Source organism: Marmota monax, unplaced genomic scaffold (genome assembly GCF_021218885.2).
Source record: "Marmota monax isolate L192 unplaced genomic scaffold, Marmota_monax_Labrador192_F-V1.1 WCK01_AAM20220418_F8-fsc00222, whole genome shotgun sequence".
Classification (NCBI taxonomy): Eukaryota; Metazoa; Chordata; class Mammalia; order Rodentia; family Sciuridae; genus Marmota; species Marmota monax.
In genome coordinates, this window is record NW_026694968.1 from 2,170,391 (window position 1) to 2,188,698 (window position 18,308).

The window sequence follows — 18,308 nt, forward strand, 5'->3', positions numbered from 1 at the left end:
CAATTTATAAAGGGCAAAAGACTTAAAGATCTTCAACATCACCAGTTATCATAAAAATGCAAATCAAAAAACACAAAGAAGTATCACTTCACATTAAGGATAGTTATAATTAAAAAAAGGAAAAAAGCAAATGTTGGTAAGGACACAAAGAAACTAGAACCCTCTTATTACACTGCTGACAGAAATATAAAATAGCACAGCTGTTGTGGAAAATAGTTTGGTAGTTCCTAAAAAAAACTAAACATAGAATTACCATATAACCCAGCAATTCCACTCTTAGACATATGCCCTAAAGAATTCAAAATAGGTACTCAAATAAACCTATACGAAAATGTTCATGCAGCACTGTTCACAATAGCCAAAGAGTAGAAATAACTCAAATATCCACCAGTGGATATATATGGATAAACTGAATGTGGTATAGTTATAAAATATTACTTAGCTAGAGAAAGCAATAACATAATAATACCTGATATAATAAAAACGAATCTCAAAAGTGTTAAGCTAAATAAAAGCGCCCACCATAAAGGGTTCTATTTTGTGATTCTGGTATATGAATACCCAGAGTAGGCAAATCTGCCAAGTCAGAAAGGAGACTGGTAATTATTAGGGTTGTGACAGTTTTAACCGATTTGTGGGTTCATAATTTCTTTTTGGGGTGATTTCCTTTTGGATCTAAATAAAGGTGATTATTAAACATTATAAATGTACTAAATGCCACTTAATTATATACTTCACAATTTGAGTATACTTTAATTTTATGTTATGTGACTCTTCCCTCAAAAATTTTCAAGTCCACCAGGGGGACAAACACAAGAATTATAAGTTGAAGGGACACTCTACTGAATTAAAAGCACATTCTTATTGCTTAATATAAATTTAAAGACCAAAGAGTGAGGTATATGGGTAAATGGTAACCTTAAGTAAAAATTGCATTTCAAGAGGGCTGGGGATGTGGCTCAAGTGGTAGCGTGCTCACCTAGCATGCGTGAGGCACTGGGTTTGATTCTCAGCACCACGTAAAAATAAAATAAAGATATCGTGTCCCCAAAAATCCAAAAACAAAAAACAAAGAAACATACCAAATTTAAAGTGCATTTAAACAAAGTAACAGATATTCTGCATTAATCAATTAGCAAAATTAAATAATTGTTTTATTATTTGAGAACATAAAATGAAGAACTAGCCAGTCAACATGGTAATTATGTCGTGGTACTCACTGAATTCTCCCTCTGGAAATCTAAAACTGATCAAGTATGCCTGGTTAGGTTCAGTATGTGGTTAGAACTTAGACCTGACACAGAGAAATAGAGTAGCATACTGCCAGGTTCTAATTCACCAGATTAGTTGCTTTTGTTTTAGGCTTATATCACCCTTTGTTCCAGTTAAATGCATTTTTTGGATTTGGGTTTTGTTGATGTGCAACCACAATAATTTAAATAAATAAAACCTCAAGTTCTTGGCTATAAGTTAGGTATTGTCTTTCTATACACCCAACAGTTTTAAGTAGGAGACTACAAGTTGTAGGAAGGCAACTTGATTGAAAAGAATACAATGTAATAGACCTCGATATGGTAATGATCCTGTAAAAAACGATACAAGACAAAAACTGCTAAGAATGGGCAAGGATTAGCAATTAATGATATATGGACACAATGAGTGAAAAAGTCAGACTGATGAGATACCAAAGCCCAGGCAACTAGAAAATGAAATTGGCATTTTGAGAAAAAAGGAGAACTAAGAAAGGAACTGGTTTGGAGGAAGGCAAATTGTACTTTAATCTTTGGTTCTGTTTCAGAACCATTCAGTAGGAAGTTTGAAATACAGTAAAACCTGAGATAAAAGAAAAGATCTGGGAGGTATTCTCGTAAAATGTGATGGCCCCAGCAACAAAGAAAAATAAACCAGATATGTATAAATGACAAACACTAAATGAAATGACTATAAATTATTTAAACTATTTAGAAGATGTACCTAAATGACAAGTGAAATAAGTCAATCCCACAAAACCAAAGGGTGAATATTTTTTCTAATATGCAAATGCTAATTTACAATAAGACGGAGGTGGGGGGGGCCCACTGGAAGAGTAGTGTTACCTTAGATTAGGTAGAGGGAAGTGATGGGAAGGGAGGGGATATGGGGATAGGAAAAATAATAGAATGAAACAGACATTATATACACATATGTATATATGTGACTACATGACCAATATGATTCTGCAACATGTACAATCAGAAAAATGATAAATTATATCTCAGATATATATGACATATCAAATTGCATAAATGTATTCTACTGTCATGTATAACTAATTAAAACAAATTTAAAAAAAAAAAGAAATGTTGAGTATGGGCTGGGGTTGTGGCTCAATGGTAGAGCACTTGCCTTGAATGTTGTTGAGGCACTGGGTTCGATTCTCAGCACAGCATATAAATGAAAAATAAAGGTCCATCAACAACTAAAACAAATAATTAAAAAAAAAAAGAAATTTGAGTATGTAGAGGCATACTACATGTTTTTATTTGAAATAGGATTTAATATTTCTTTTCTTTTGGGGGGGGAGGTAACAGGGGTTGAACTCAGGGGCACTCAACCACTGAGCCACATCCCCAGCCTTATTTTGTATTTTATTTAGAGACAGGGTCTGAATTGCTTAGTGCCTCCAAGTGGCTGAGGCTGGCTTTGAACTTGCAATCCTGCCTCAGGCTCCTGAACTGCTTGGATTAAAGGTGTGAACCACCAGACCCGTGGAGGATTTAATGTTTCTTAAATGCTGTTATTAGAATATGCATGTGTGATACAAGACATAAAGTACATTGTCCCTGCACATATAGTTCAATACATAGCCATTTTGAGTGTTAAAACAATGGCTGAAGTTAATATACTCATGATGTTTTCAGTGATCTAATGGAACTTCACATCAAACTGAGTGAAGTGAGATTTTCACATGTTAAAAAGCTGACAGAGATGAAGTGACATCAACAGAGCTAGAACTTTTAGCACTGGCCCTGGACATTTCGGGCACAAAGCCACTTCAGGAATAATAAGGACTAAAGGCAATATTTCCTCTTTTCAATTTACCAAAACAATGTGGGTTTTTTTGGGGGGGGCAGGGGTGTGGGAAGACATGCAAATTATTATAACCTTAGCTTACTGAACTATAAAATGTCACTACTTTCTAGTCACTAAACTTTAATCACTGAGACATAATAATAGTTTTCTGATACTTCATTGTTAATTTCATTACATGACTAAAATTTCAAATATTTATTATTTCAAATAAATATTATGTGCATCATTTCATTCCATCTTTGAAATAATGCACTAGTAGACTTATTAAAGATAAGGAGGCAAGTTTTAAAAAGTGAAGTGGCTTCCTTAAGGTCACAGGGTAAACAAGCTGGGGTCAGTCTGTCCCATTTAATACATAATATAAACTTTTGAAATTCCTCTCATTTGTTTTATGTGCTAAATGTTTTCCTCTCTCTGCAAGACTACTATTATTGGAGGTAGCTCTAGAAATTTTACGTTTAGACATTTTTCTCAGAAAATACGAATACAAATAAATAAAGACATATATAAAAGGGTAACTGCCAAGAATATTGAATGTTTGGAGACTTATGCCCAGAATTAGGAAGTTACTGAATAAGTTATAATTTTCAGTATGTTATAATATGACATACAGCTATTAAAAGTAATTCCAAAAATTGATACCTACTTGCATAGAAGAAAATTATTTATATATTAAAAATATTACAAAAACAGTAAGCTTAATTTTCCCTTAAAAAAAAAAAAAAGCTATGCATGTTTAAACATGTATTCTATACTGGGCAAATTTATAAGAAAAAAATCACAGGTGATTTTTAGTTCTACTCCTTATGGACTCATCTGTATTTCTATTGTGTTAAAATAAAACAGTAGTAGCCGCTTTTCTTAAAAACTTCTGGTTATCAAAGATCACCTGAAAGATGTGTATGGGCTAGAATCCAACTGGGTGATTTCAGATAAGTTATATAATTTCTCTGGGCTTCTGTTTCATTCCTTGGTAAAATGGTTGTAACTACACATATACTGTATTTCACCACAAAACTGTTGCAGATTTTATGACAAATGTTAAAGTGGGATGCAACCATTATGTGAAGTTTGAGTAAACAAATTGTGCTAATATTATTTTAAAATCAATTAGTGAACTGGCTTTAGTAAAAGATCAGGATGCATGTTAAAACTGAAAAATCCAAAATGACACACATCATTTCCTTGTGATAGTTAAAAGAATATTTTCTTCTGGAAAAACAACTCATTAGTTGTTACTGATTTGTGCATTAAGGCTGAAATATTTATTATCCTTGAGGAAATTTACTACAGTGTTGTGAAGTATGGACTTAGAAAATTTAATCTTCTATATCCGAAGATTCTGTGTAGCTATCATTGATTCATTACATGATGTGCCATCCTCAGTACCATTCTATAAGATGTATTTATTAGTAGTACTGAAGCGCTCTACACAAAACATGAAAGTTGGCTTTAAGAAATGTACTGACAATTGCGTATATGCTGAGAATTCTAGGCTCACAGCTCCAGAAAAGACAAATACAAACAGATATGCCACTGTTGCAAACATTCCTGCTGTGTTTACCTTTTATACAATGTAACGAACAGAATTCTACCATGTGACAATTACAGGATGAGAGGTATACATCAATTTTTGGACTGAAAAAACAATGCAATGGTTATGTGGTAATGATGATTATGCAGTGAAATACAGTATTCTGCCCAGGTATAAAAGTTAAGTAAACAAACATTCTTTTTTAGCTCACTAAAGGTTTAATGTGTAAATAACAAGCTTTCAGTAAAACTTTGATTATTACATTTTCAAAATAAGTATTCCACGTGGAGGAGTAAATGGGTAAAGACTAGTGCTTCTTCAGCCTTTCACTAGATTCCTTCTCCTGTATGAATTTCAACATTAAAAAAAAAAAAAAGGTGGGGATTGTGGCTCAGTGGTAAAGCACTTGCCCAGCCTGTCTGAAGCACTGGGTTTGATTCTCAGCATCTCATAAAATAAATGAATTAAAAAAAAAAAAAAAGCCCATCAACAACTAAAAATACATATAAAACTTTTTTTTTTTAAAAAGGTGGTCTAGATGTACATCATCTGTCAACTACAAAAATGGCAATTTCAAATGAATCCATCTAACTTTAAGCAAAGCATTGAAATAGATTCTGCCTAAGGCTTTTTCTCTTACAACCACTGAGCATCTTGAGCTCTGTATAACTGTTATCACAATACATAAAACCATTCAAAACCCCTGCTTTTATAACACTATAACTTAATGGTTAATCTAATGCAAATTACTCAGTTGACATAAAATCATGAATAAGTCTCTGTAACACAAATGCATTAGTCAGTCTTTCATTACTATGGTGAGACATTTAAAGCATCTTAACTTTACAAAGAGGTTTATATGGATCAAAGTTTAAGAGGTTCAATGATATGGTGCCTGCATCAGTTCCTGGCTACATCACTTGAAGGCAGAAACATATTTGGGAACAGTCCTCACATTACCAGACACAAAGTCAGAAAGAGAGCTGGGTCAAGCCAGGCTCAGGCATTTATAATAAGCCTCTCTAGAAAACTTCTTAATCCCTTTTGAGGGCATATATAGGCCTGATCTCTGAAAGGTCCACACCACCTCTCAATACTGAAATACAAAGGACCAAGCTTCCAATACAGGGATCTTTGGGGGTGCGGGGGTCAACGGCAACATTTAAGCAACAAATGATAGCATTCTCTTAACTTTTAAATGATCATGCATTCTTTATATTTGCAGGGAAAAAAAACAATAATGGTAATTTTAGTTTGGAAAATAAAGAGAAAAATTATCAGTGTGTAATGTCACAAGGATACCCTATTATTAAAATTTCTTTATTCATTTTAAAAAGCATTTATTCAGAACTAATTATGTGCCAGACACTGTCTTAGGAGCTTGGGGTCTCTATACACATGAAGATTAAATTCTAGTGGCTGTGGGTAAAACACAAAAAGTTTTAGTTTTTTTTTTTTTTTTTTTTTTTGGTACCTGGCATTGCATCCAGGGGTGCTTAACCACTGAGCCACACCCCCAACCCTTTTTTATTTTGAGATAAGGTCCCAACAAAGTTGCTTAGGCCCTCGCTAGGTTGCTAACGCTGCCTTTGAACTTGTGATCCTCCTGCCTCAGCCTCTAGAGTCACTGGGATTACAGGTGTGTGCCACCATGCCCAGCAAGCTTTACCTTTTTGACCAGTTATTATGACCAGCTACTTTAAGAAATGAGTTCTTGGTAACAGATAAAAGAAAGTTTCAAAGTCAGAAACCACAAAAGGCAAAATACATACACCATAAAACCTTAAGGAATTTGTTGCTAGATATAAGCTTACTAAAAGAATCTTAAGAAATGCTTTAAGGCCTAATTCATAATTCTTTTGTGTTAGAGCAAGAAAAAAAAATCACCTAATTATCTCAATTGCCACACACACACAAAAAAATCATTTAACACTCTTTCATCATAAAAACAAGTCAAACAAAAAAAAAAATCACTCAACAATCTAGGAATAAAAGAATATTATAGGTTTAAGAGTTTCCCCCAAAAAAAATATGTTCAAGTCTTAGTCTCCAATATCTCAACAGGGTAACTTTATTTGAAAATAGGGTTCTTACTGATATAATTATATAAAGATAAGATCACACTGTGGCATAGGGTAGGTCCTTAACCCAGTGTGTTGGTGTCCACATAACAACACAGACACACATAGGGAAAATACCAAAGGCAGAGATTGGAAAGATACAGATTTCTATCTTTCAGAACAGTCAGAGTAATTTTCTGTTGTTTTAAGCTTCCCAGTTTGGGGGCTTTGCTATGGCAGCCCCCAAAACAAACACAGGACGGAACTTCCTCAACATTATAAGGAGCAATTATGAAAACCCCACAACTAATATTCTCAATGGTGAAAGAAAGAAAGCTTTCTCCTAAGAAAAGAAATAAAAGATGCTTGTTTTCACAACTGGTATTCACCACTGCACTGGAAATTCAGCTAGAGCAATTGAAACAAGACAAAGAAATAGAAGGTTTTCAAATATGAAAGCAGTAAAGCTATTCCCTAATCCAGAGAACAACAACAAAAAAATACAAATATGTGTATGTATATATAAATACAAACACAAGAAATTCCAAAGAATATGCACACACAAAAGCGCTTAATAGAGTTAATAAAATAATTTAACAAGATTGCAGTATACAGGATCAACACACAAACAATTGCACATAAAAGCATATACACTTCTAAAAAACTAATGCCATTTACAATATCATCCCCTAAAATATCCAAGAGTAAATTTATCAAAAGCCAGACTTGTACACTGGAAACTATAAAATAGGATTAAAAAAATTAAAGAAGACGTAAATAAATGGAGATATCAAGCATTCTTGGACTAAAATGACAATACTAAAAAATAATCTAGAGATTAAATGCAATCACTATGAAAAGAGATAGGATGGCTTGAATTCTCTCTTTCCCATCACACTACGATGTGGAGATATTCAAGTCCTCATACATTTGCTACGGTAATGTAAAATGGTACATATACGTGGAAAATAGTTTGTCCTCGGAAACTTAAACATAGAATTACCAGGAATCCAAAGAATTGAAAATGGGCACTTAATAGATGTATATGAAGCTTTACAGCAGAACTATTCACAACAGCCAAAAGGTATAAATAACCTAATGTCTACCAGATGATGAATGAATAGATATAATATATATCCATACAGTGATACATACTATAATACAAATTAATCTCAAAAACATTATGTTAAATGAAAAAAAGAGACAAAAAGTCATGTTATATGATTCCATTTATATGCTATATCCAGAATATGTAAATCCACTGAAACATAAAGCAGATTGGTAAACTGAAGAAAGGGAGTAATAAGAAGTAACTCTTTGTGGGTTTAAGCTTTTCTTTGGGGGTGATAAAAATGTTCTGGGACCAAAAGAGGTGGTGGTCAAACAACATTGTGAGTGTATTACATGCCATTGAGCTATACACATTAAAATGGTTCATCTTTTACACATATGATTTCACCTTAATAAAAAGTAACGTGGCCTGGAGTTGTAGGTCATTGGGAGAGGCACTGGGTTTGATTCTCAGCACTGCATATAAACAAAGGTCTACTGACAACTAAAAAAAATTATATATATAAAAAAGTAAAGTAACAAAATCATCATGAAGTCATTTAATACTAACAACCATGCTTTTTCCTTAATAACTTTTTTCTCTTTTTTTGCAGGGGGTGGCGGGTGGACAGGGGGATCAGGAATTGAACTCAGGAGCATTCAACCACTGAGCCACATCTGCAGCCCTATTTTATTATTTTATTTAGATACAGGGTCTTGTTGAGTTGCTTAACACCTCTCAGTTGCTGAGGCTGGCTTTGAACTGTGATCTTCATACCTCAGCCTCCTGAACTGCTGGGATTATAGGCGTGCGCCACCATACCTGGCTAATTATTTCTCTCTTTTGTGTAGTCTGGCAACTTTCCTTCTCATTTTAAATATTGACCTTGAAGCCCAAGAACAAAAAAAGCTACATTAAGATCTTATATACTCAAAATTACCAAAACAGTATCTAAAGACCAAAACATTTTCCAGAGCTTCACAGCCACACATATTCATTCAACTAAATTTTGTTTTTTTATAGGGATTTTCCACAGGCACTTTAAGATTTAACATGTCCAAGATATGGATCCATCATGAACTGTTAAATCTGCTTTTCATATTTCAACTTCCATTTTCATTAACAGAGTACCATCTAACATGGTAATCTGAGAGGCATTTTAAAATCCTCTTCCAACCTCACAACTGTCTGTCTTAACATGGTAATCTGCAAGGCATTTTAAAGTCCTCTTCCAACCCCACAACTGTCTGTCTTATTTACTTAAAGAAGCCTATTGTTCCTTTCTTTTGTATTTCTTCCATACTACCCCTTTTTGTCCTCTTTACACTTAATGCTACACAAATTGCCCTCCCACAGTAAAGAACTAAAATTTTAAAAACACAGTTTTTCTAGCACTTAACAGGCAGCTTAATATTATGATTCATAAAGAAAAATGAGTCAAGCTAACAACGCTGGAGAGTATTTAGGTGGTTGTGAAGGCATGTGGAATAGTTTATAAAAACTGAGGAGAAAGAGACACAAGTTCAGAAAAGCCGAGAAGGCTACATTTGTAGGGCAGAGTACCAAACAAACATATACACAGATAAAGAGCCTTAGATACGTGCAGAGTCCCTGGTGTCTTTGGATACTGCACAGGTACAAGTGGAAAGTTTTTGGGGCCAGGGCTGAAATTATTCTCAAAATATCTTTTAATATATAGGGCACTGGGTCAAATCCTCTTCTTGCTTTTCTGTAGACCCACATAAGTACCAGAATAGAAGCTGCTTTGAATCCTTCACATTTTAGCAATTGAATCCAGCAATATATAAGAAGAATAAAAACACTATGACAAAGTGGTGTTTATCTCAGGAATGCACCAGTAATTTAACATTAGAAAATCAATTAATATAATTCACCATATAAACAGAGTAAAAAAATTCCAAAGATCATCTCAAAAGACACGAGAAAATTGTGTGACCCATTTGGGAGAAAAACTTTCAGAGAACTAGGAACATTAGAATACTTTCTTGACCTAATAAAAAGCATAGGAGAAAAGTAATAGGGTTGGGGTATATTTCAGTGGTAGAGCACTTGCTCAGCAGGTACAAGGTCCTGGATTCCATCCCCAGGACCACAGAGGGGGAAAAAAAGGTCAACAGTGAATGCTGTACTTAATCATGAAAGACCAGAAATATATTGTATGTTAATATATCAATGAAACTTTTTTTTTTTTTTTGGTATTGGGGACTGAACCCAGGGATGCTTTCCAACGGAGCTACATTACCAGCTCTTTTTTATCTTTTATTTTAAGACAAGATTTCACTAAGTTTCTGAGGCTGGCTTCGAATCTGCAATTGTCCTGCTTTAGCCTCCCAAGTTGCTGGAATTACAGGCATGCACCTAGCAATAAAACTGACTTTTTAAATCTACCATTATATTTTCAAAGTTGTTCAAAAAGTTTAGTCTTTTAAACAAGAGAGCTGATTATAACAAGAAACTTGTCATTTGTTACTATATCTAAGAATCTATAAACAGCAAAATGCAATTTTAAAATAATGGGTGTCTGCAATATATTTCCATTACTGCATGTTGAACCTTAAATATAAGAAGACTGTGCAACAGTCCATACCAAAAGCTATATAGTGAACTCTTAAGCAACTGGAATTTAAAACCACTAATTAAAAAAAAAAAAATCAATCACTATACTAAAATAACAGCAATAGAAGAATTAGCTTTAATTTTTTATTCTATTCTTATGGTACCTAAGTATAAATTACTTGTTAGTGACTTGAACTAATTCAAGTGTATTAAGAATTAGACTACAGGGTTGGGAATATAGCTCAGTGGTACAGCACTTACCTAGCGTGCCTGAGGCCCTGGGTTCAATTCCCAGTGCCAACAAAAAAAAAAAAAAGAAAAAAAAGAAAGAAAAAAAAAATTGGGTGGGAACCGCATTTTACCCTGCACTTGAAATTTAGTCATTTTGTTCAAATCACTCAGCTACTTTGAAAGTATTCAAGAAATGAGATTTTTTAAAAATTATAATAATAAATGCTAACCCATCATTTTATTATGTTTCAACAATTAAGGGAAAGTATTTTATAACTGCTCAGTCACATCTGTAAGTAAGGAATTATATTACAAGAAAAAATGAGAACTGTTTAAAGCAGGAAGGTAATATTGTAAGAATCTGTATTTCTTCTATGTTAAAGATGAACAGAAACACAGACAAGAAATTGCTTGAAACACACTTCTCAATTTGTTCAGGGAAAAAGTAAATAGTTAATAGCATATCCCATGTAGGTTCTATAAACTAACCCTTCTTTTTTTTTTTGGAGGGGGGTGGCAGTACCAGGGATTGAACTCAAGGACATTCAACCACTGAGCCACATCCCCAGCCCTATTTTGTATTTTTATTTAGAGACAGGGTCTTGTTGAGTTGCTGAGTACCTCACTTTTGCTGAAGCTGGCTTTGAACTCAATCCTCCTGCCTTAGCCTCCCAAGCTGCTGGGATTACAGGCATGTGCCACCTCTCCCAGCTATACTAACCCTTCTTAATTGAAGGAAGACTATAATACTAGCAGGTGACAGTTTAACCACCCACATGTCACACCCTTATTAAAACTTAGAAGTCACCATTCCTCAATAGAGACAATACAATATGTATAGAACTTAGGTGACAATCAGACTAAAAGGATAAGATGCACATATGAACAAAAGTAAGCATGCTTATTTATATACAACATTGTTATGCTTTTAAAAAAAAATGCTCCTATATCAAAAGAGATCATTAAGTAAAGCTGAACTACCTTAGCTCATGTTTTCAAACCATTAAAACCTGTAGTCCATTCAATCAGTAAGGTTCCATGGTTAACTTGTGTTCATTTTAAATATACTCTAACATAACAACCTTCTGCTATCCTACCTCTTGACTTGTGCAGCTCAATTTTTTTTTTTTTTTAGTTTACATTAGGCAAAATAAATAAGAACAAGCTTATTTTTTAAAAAGTAAGAATAATTATACATTTCTTGAAAATACCACTCAAACCATATAAATCACATCAAACTAGAACTGCTGAATAAACTGGAACATCATAATAAGCTGCCTTTCATACATCTATAACTATGTCTGTTTTAAAAGAAAATAATCCACATGTAAGATAGGTAACAAATAGTATTAGATTTTAAAATATTGGAAACTTCCAAATTACTGATTCAAGTAATAATGATCTGTTGATAGCATAATAACCAAGTTATTCTAAACTTCAAAGTAATATAAAGTTTAACGCTTTAGCATCAATTTAGCCATTTATTAGGTTCAAGAGAAGTCCAACAAAAGCATTACTGGTCAACAAAATTCCTTCCAAATATCAAGTGGTTATCTTAAGAATTAATACTCAAGACAAATAAGACTCAACCCTAATAATGAGAACTATAATCCTCTTTAAAAATTTAGCTTAAACAAGTCACAAACATTTGATAAACTGTTGGGGTAGCACAAGTGAAAATTTAAATCAAATCTTGTTTTGATATTTCTATCCTACCTGTATCTTCAATAAATTCCACACATTTTTCAACAAACAGTGGTATGGGCTTCTCAGCTGTAACCAGATCCTGGAGGGGCATCCCAAAGTAATTACTTTCCCAATTTCTACGCGTTGGTGGATTGAAGTTCTTAGTTTTCTTTTTCTGCTATAAGAAAACATATTTGAGTTAAAACTATTAAAAATTAATCTCCCTCAAAATATTAGTATCAAGCAATATAAACACACAGTTTGGATAAAAGAAAATATTTACAAGCCATACCCAATTGAAATGTCCATGAAAACCGGACACATTACATTCTACTAAGAGCAGCAACCTGATCAATGGAGGCAAAAAAAGTGAATAGGGAAAAAAATTAGCTGACTAGAAGAAAATGTTCTCTTTGGAAAATAACATAAGACTAGATAGGGAGAGATGAGAAAGATTAGATAGTAAAAGACAGGGAAGATCATTTTTCAATGCCAATGTAGGGGACAAACTAGAAATACACAGAGTAGGGTTTTGTATAAATCTGTATTTCTGAGAATAATTTACTGATTATATAATGAGGTTATATATTTGCACCAAGATTTTAGTCTATTTTTCCCACATTTGTGCAATCCACTGTGACTTAAATATTAAGACAGTTTTCAGAAGAAATTTGTAAAATATTTTCAATACAAAAAAAACCAAAACAATTTTTTTTTTTTTCAGAATTTAACTTTTATCTAACCATTAGAAAAACATGGATTATTAACCAGGAATGTTCATCTCAAAACCCAAGGATGAACTGTCTGGAATCAATGTTGGGGAGATTCTGATTCATTCTTTTTTGAGTAGGGTATAGCAAGCATCTTCAAAGATGATTCTGTTATGCATATCCAATTGAGAATCTCTAAAGTATAGGAAGAAAAAGTTTTCACAAATTCAAAGAGCTTATTAAGAGCACTTTTACTAACAGCCCTGATTTCTTTTTCAGTATAACTATCTAAAATTTTTTATTTTCTCTAGTATAAATCACAAATCTATTCATATTGCTCATATCACTACTGGCTTACAAACAGAACAACAACAACAACAAAAATTTCCTTCTATTTTAACCTAAAGAATGGTCTACCTTAGGACTTTTGCATGGCTGTTTCTTTTATCTTTTGAATGAGGCCTACACTGATCACCTGATTAAAAATCACAAACTGCAATCCTACTGCTTGTCTTCCCCAGTACTTCCAATCTTTCTTATCCTAATTCTTCTCTCCTCAACATTATAAAATTTATTCATGCATCATCTTTGTTTCAGGGGTGTGAGGAAGGAAACAAAGATGATGCATGAAATTTCTGCTACAATAGAAACTCTACATATGGGCAGAGATTTTGATTTGCTCATCAATATATCCCAAAGATCAAGAATACAGTCTATAAAAGGAAATAGTACAAATGGTCCTAAAAAACCCATGAGGTCTCAAATTGAAGAAGACCTTAGAAGATGGAAAGCTCTCCCATGTTCTTGGATAGGCAAAATTAAATATTGTCAAAATGGACATACTACCAAAAGTGCTAAACAGATTTAATGCAATTCCTATTAAAATCCCAATGACATTCTTCATAGAAATAGAAAAAGCAGTCATGAAATTCATTTGGAAAAATAAGAGACATAGAATAGCCAAAGCAATCCTTAGCAAGAAAAGTGAAGCAGGAGGCATCACAATACCAAACCTTAAATTATATTACAGAACTCTAGTAACAAAAACAGCATACTATTGGCACCAAAACAGACATGAAGACCAGATACAGAATAGAAGACATGGAGATAAACCCACATAAATACAACTATCTCATACTAGACAAAAGTACCATAAAGATACATTGGAGAAAATACAGCCTCTTCAAAAATGGTGCTGAGAAAACTAGAAATCCATATGTAGCAGAATAAAATTGAACCCATCTCTCATCCTGTACAAAACTCAACTCAAAGTGAATCAAGGACCTACACATTAGACCAGAGACCCTGCACCTACTAGAAGAAAAAGCAGGCCCAAATTCTCCATTATGTCAGCTTAAGAACTTAATTCCTCAACAAGATTCCTAAAGCTCAAGAAATAAAAATCAAGAGTCAATAAATGGGATTGTATCAAACTAAAAACTTCTTCACAGTAAAAGAAACAACCAAGAACACGAAGAGAAAATCTTTGCCACCTGTACCTCAGAGCATTAATCTCTAGGCTGTATAAAGAACTCAAAAAGGTACACTCATACATTGCTGGTGGGATTGCAAACTGATGCAACTAATCTGGAAAGCAGTGTGGAGATTCCTCAGAAAACTTGGAATGGAACCATAAGATATTCAAATCAGCATACTACAGTGATGCAGTCATATCAATGTTTATAACAGCTCAATTCACAACAGCTAAGCTGTGCAACTAACCTAGGTTATCCTTCAACAGAAGAATGGTATCTATTCACAATGAAATATTACTCAGCCATAAAGAATGAAATTATGGCATTTGCTGGTATATGGAGAGAACTGGGAGGTATCATGCTAGGTGAAAAAAAACCAATCCCTCCAAAACAAAGGTTAAATGTTCTCTCTGATATGCAAAAGTTAACACACAATGGGGGCGGGGTGTGGAATAGAAGTTTCACTGGCTCAGACAAAGGGGAATGAAGGGAAGAAAGGAGGGATGGGAATAGGAAAGAAAGTAGAATGAAATGAACATAACTTTCTGATGTTCAAATATGATTACATCACCAGTGTTTAACTCCACATCATGTACAACCACAAGAATGGGAAGTTATACTCAATGTATGTATAATATGTCAATACATTGCACTGTCATGTATATCTAAAAAGAACAAAAATGAATAAATCCTCCCCCCATATTTGAGGTCTCTTCTAAAATAATGAGCTTGGTTTATAGTTTGAGTAATCTTACCATATACTAGGAAAGATAAACAGAAGTGAATCATCAAATTAAGAGATATATTGTGCTATATTCAGTAAGTCTCAAAGAATAGTAAAGGTTCCAGACAAGATGAAAAATAACAACAGTGGGGAAAAGTAACAGGATAGATAGCCTCAGAGTTCTCAGGAAAAGTACAAGTCACAGGATTCACCTATAGGAATGCTCATGGGAAAAAAAATGTGTCAAGAATTCTTTACCTAGCCAATATATATGTCATTCAGGTGTGCATAACCACCAGCTGTAAATTTTTTTAAAAATTTTTCAAATATGCAATAATCAAATTTAAATTATAGCATGCACAAACTCCTTCTTGAAAGATCATAAAGAACACACAATGAAGAAATCAATAAAAAAGAACTTATATTGGAGAATGTCGCTATGAAAACCATATGAACACTATACAATGAAACAAAACTAATTCTAAGTAATAATATATATAATCAATAATTTTCCAGGCAGCATTACAAAATATAAAAATTATTTGTAAGAGGTCAAAACCAAATTCTCAACCTACCCCAAAAGAGGAATGGGTGGGATATAAGAGATAATGTAATTATAGTAGTGCATGACAGGTTATCAGAATACACTGGTAGGTTGAGCAAGAATAATAAACTGAAATAGGTTTGTAATATTTAAAGAAAAAATAAGCAAACCATAAATTAATAGCACCTTCATTTTTCTTATCTTTTCTCTGATGGCAAAGAAAAAAATTGAAAATAAAGAAAAAGCAAACTGATATTTATAAAAACAAGTGTAAATAGAATAAGATCAGCTATATAAATAAAATTCTAAGACTTGGTATAAAACTAAACCAACTAACCATATGCCATTTAAACCAAGGGACTTAAATAAGTTAAAAATGACAGGCAATTGAACAAAGTATGTACAGAAGGACTGTACATAATGTACTCAATATGATATGGTCTACAAATTATCAACCCACAGCCAATCATACCTAATGAGAAAAAGCTGAAAATCTTTCCTCTAAGATCAGGTACAAGAAAAGGTGTTCATTCTCACCATTCTTATTCAACACAGTACCCAAAGTTTTAGCCAGAACAATTAGAAAAGAGAAAGAAATAAGACATACAGATAGGAAAAAAATCAAATTATTCCTGTTTGTAGATGATATAATTCTCTCTATATAGAAAAACCTAAAGACTCCACCAAAATACTATTAGAACTAATAAATTCAGTAAGGTAGCAGGATACACAACCAATGTACACAAATCAGCTGCTTTTCTATACACCATAACAAATTTGCTAAGAAAGAAATCATGAACATCATCCCATGCACAATAGCTACAAAACAATAACAACAAAACCACCTAGGGATAAACTTAACCAAATTAGTAAAAGACCTCTACAGTGAAAAATATCAAATACTAATGAAAAAGAAACTGAAGAAGGCACAAAAAGCTGGTAAGACATCCCGTATTCATGGATCAGGATAAATATTACTCAAATGTCCATACTATCCAAAGGGATTTACAGAGTCAATGCAATCCCCATCAAAATACCAGTGACATTCTTCAGAAACAAAAGAAACAATACTAAAATTCACACAAAACCACTTCACCTGAATAGCTGAAGCAACTTGGGCAAAAGAAAGAAGCTAGAGGGACCACAAAACCTGATTTCAAAATAGCGTGGTACTGGCATAAAAACAGACAAATGAAACTGAAGTGATATCAGAAATAAACCCAAATGACTAACTACAGACAACCGATTCTTGACAAAGGTGCCAAAAACATTCATTGGACAGCCTCTTAAATATGGTGGGAAAACTAACACAATAAAACTAGGTTATTCATAAAACTATAAACAGATATATCACACGATTCCACATGCACAAGAAACTGAAATTTGACCCCTATATCTCACCCTGTACAAAAATCAACTCAAGACAGATCAAAGACCTAAATATAAGCCTGGACATTCTGGAAAGTAAATGAAGAAGCACTTTAAGATATTGATGTGGCAACGATTTTCTGCACAGGACCCTAAAGTACACGGAAATAAAAAAAAAAAAGTAAAAATTGGCAACAGGAATTACATCAAACTAAAAGGTTTCTGCATAGCATAGCAAAGGGAGAAAAATCAACAGAGTGAAGGAACAACTTACAGAATGGAAGAAAATATTTGCCAACTAACTATGTATCTCACAGAGGGTTAAAATTCAGAATACATGAAGAACTCAAACAACAACTGTATTAAAACGACCAAATTATCTGGATACTTCTCAAAAGAAGAAATATAAACAGCCAATAAACATATGAAAAAATGGCTCAAGATCATCAACCATCAGGGAAACACATATCAAAACTACAATGATACCATTTCACCCCAGTTAAAATAGCCGTTATTCAAAAAACAAACAATAAATGCTAGTAAGGATATGAAGAAAAAGGAACTCTATACACTGTTGATGGAAATGTAAATTAGTACAATCATTATGGAGAACAGTATGAAGGTTACTCATAAAAATAAAACATAGATTATTTCACATGATTCCAGCTATCCCACTTCTAGATATATATTCAAAAGAAGTGAAAACAGCATACCAAACAGATACCTGCACATCCATGTTTACTATCCACAGTAGCTAACATATGACATGACATCAGCCTAGGTGCCCACCGACAGATGAATGGATTAAAAAAAAAAAAAGGAATACTATTCAGAAATAAAGAATGAAATTCTGTCATTTGCAGAAAAAGGGATGGACATTATGTGAAGTGAAATAAGCCAGATCAGAAAGTGAAGTATTTTCTCTTATCTGTGAAAGCTAAAAATGTTAACCTGGCAGTAGAAAAGAGACTATGGGTTAATTTTATGACTTGCATGTGTTAAGTTTTAATATAGTTTAGCTTTTTATAATAGATCTGTGTAAACGTTCTGTAGTAAATGATAACTCATCTACATGTATTTTATGCATTCATGACCTACTTAACTTTTTTTTCAAAAAGGAAAAATAATTCATAGGGTAGAAAAAATGATTTTTTAAAAAAAAGCAACACTGGACTTGTCTTTAAGGCAACAAGCTTTGAGTTATACAAAAAGACTCACTTGATAACTAATCAGAATTTGATCCATTAGGTAGTAATATTATATTAGAAATAAATAT

At 33.2% G+C, this 18,308-nt stretch overlaps 1 protein-coding gene across 5 annotated transcripts in view; it reads right to left on the reverse strand.

Moving 5' to 3' along the window:
• The window catches only part of Arhgap5 (Rho GTPase activating protein 5), a 103,398-nt gene that overhangs the window by 21,891 nt on the left and 63,199 nt on the right, over positions 1 to 18,308 (reverse strand). For 4 of the 5 annotated variants that reach the window (XM_058573659.1, XM_046427472.2, XM_046427471.2 and 1 more), the window contains exon 3: positions 12,242 to 12,389. In XM_058573659.1, the coding sequence (XP_058429642.1) occupies positions 12,242 to 12,389 (148 nt within the window). The remainder of the gene's footprint in view (positions 1 to 12,241; positions 12,390 to 18,308) is intronic. The other variant, XM_046427474.2, reaches the window with a different exon arrangement.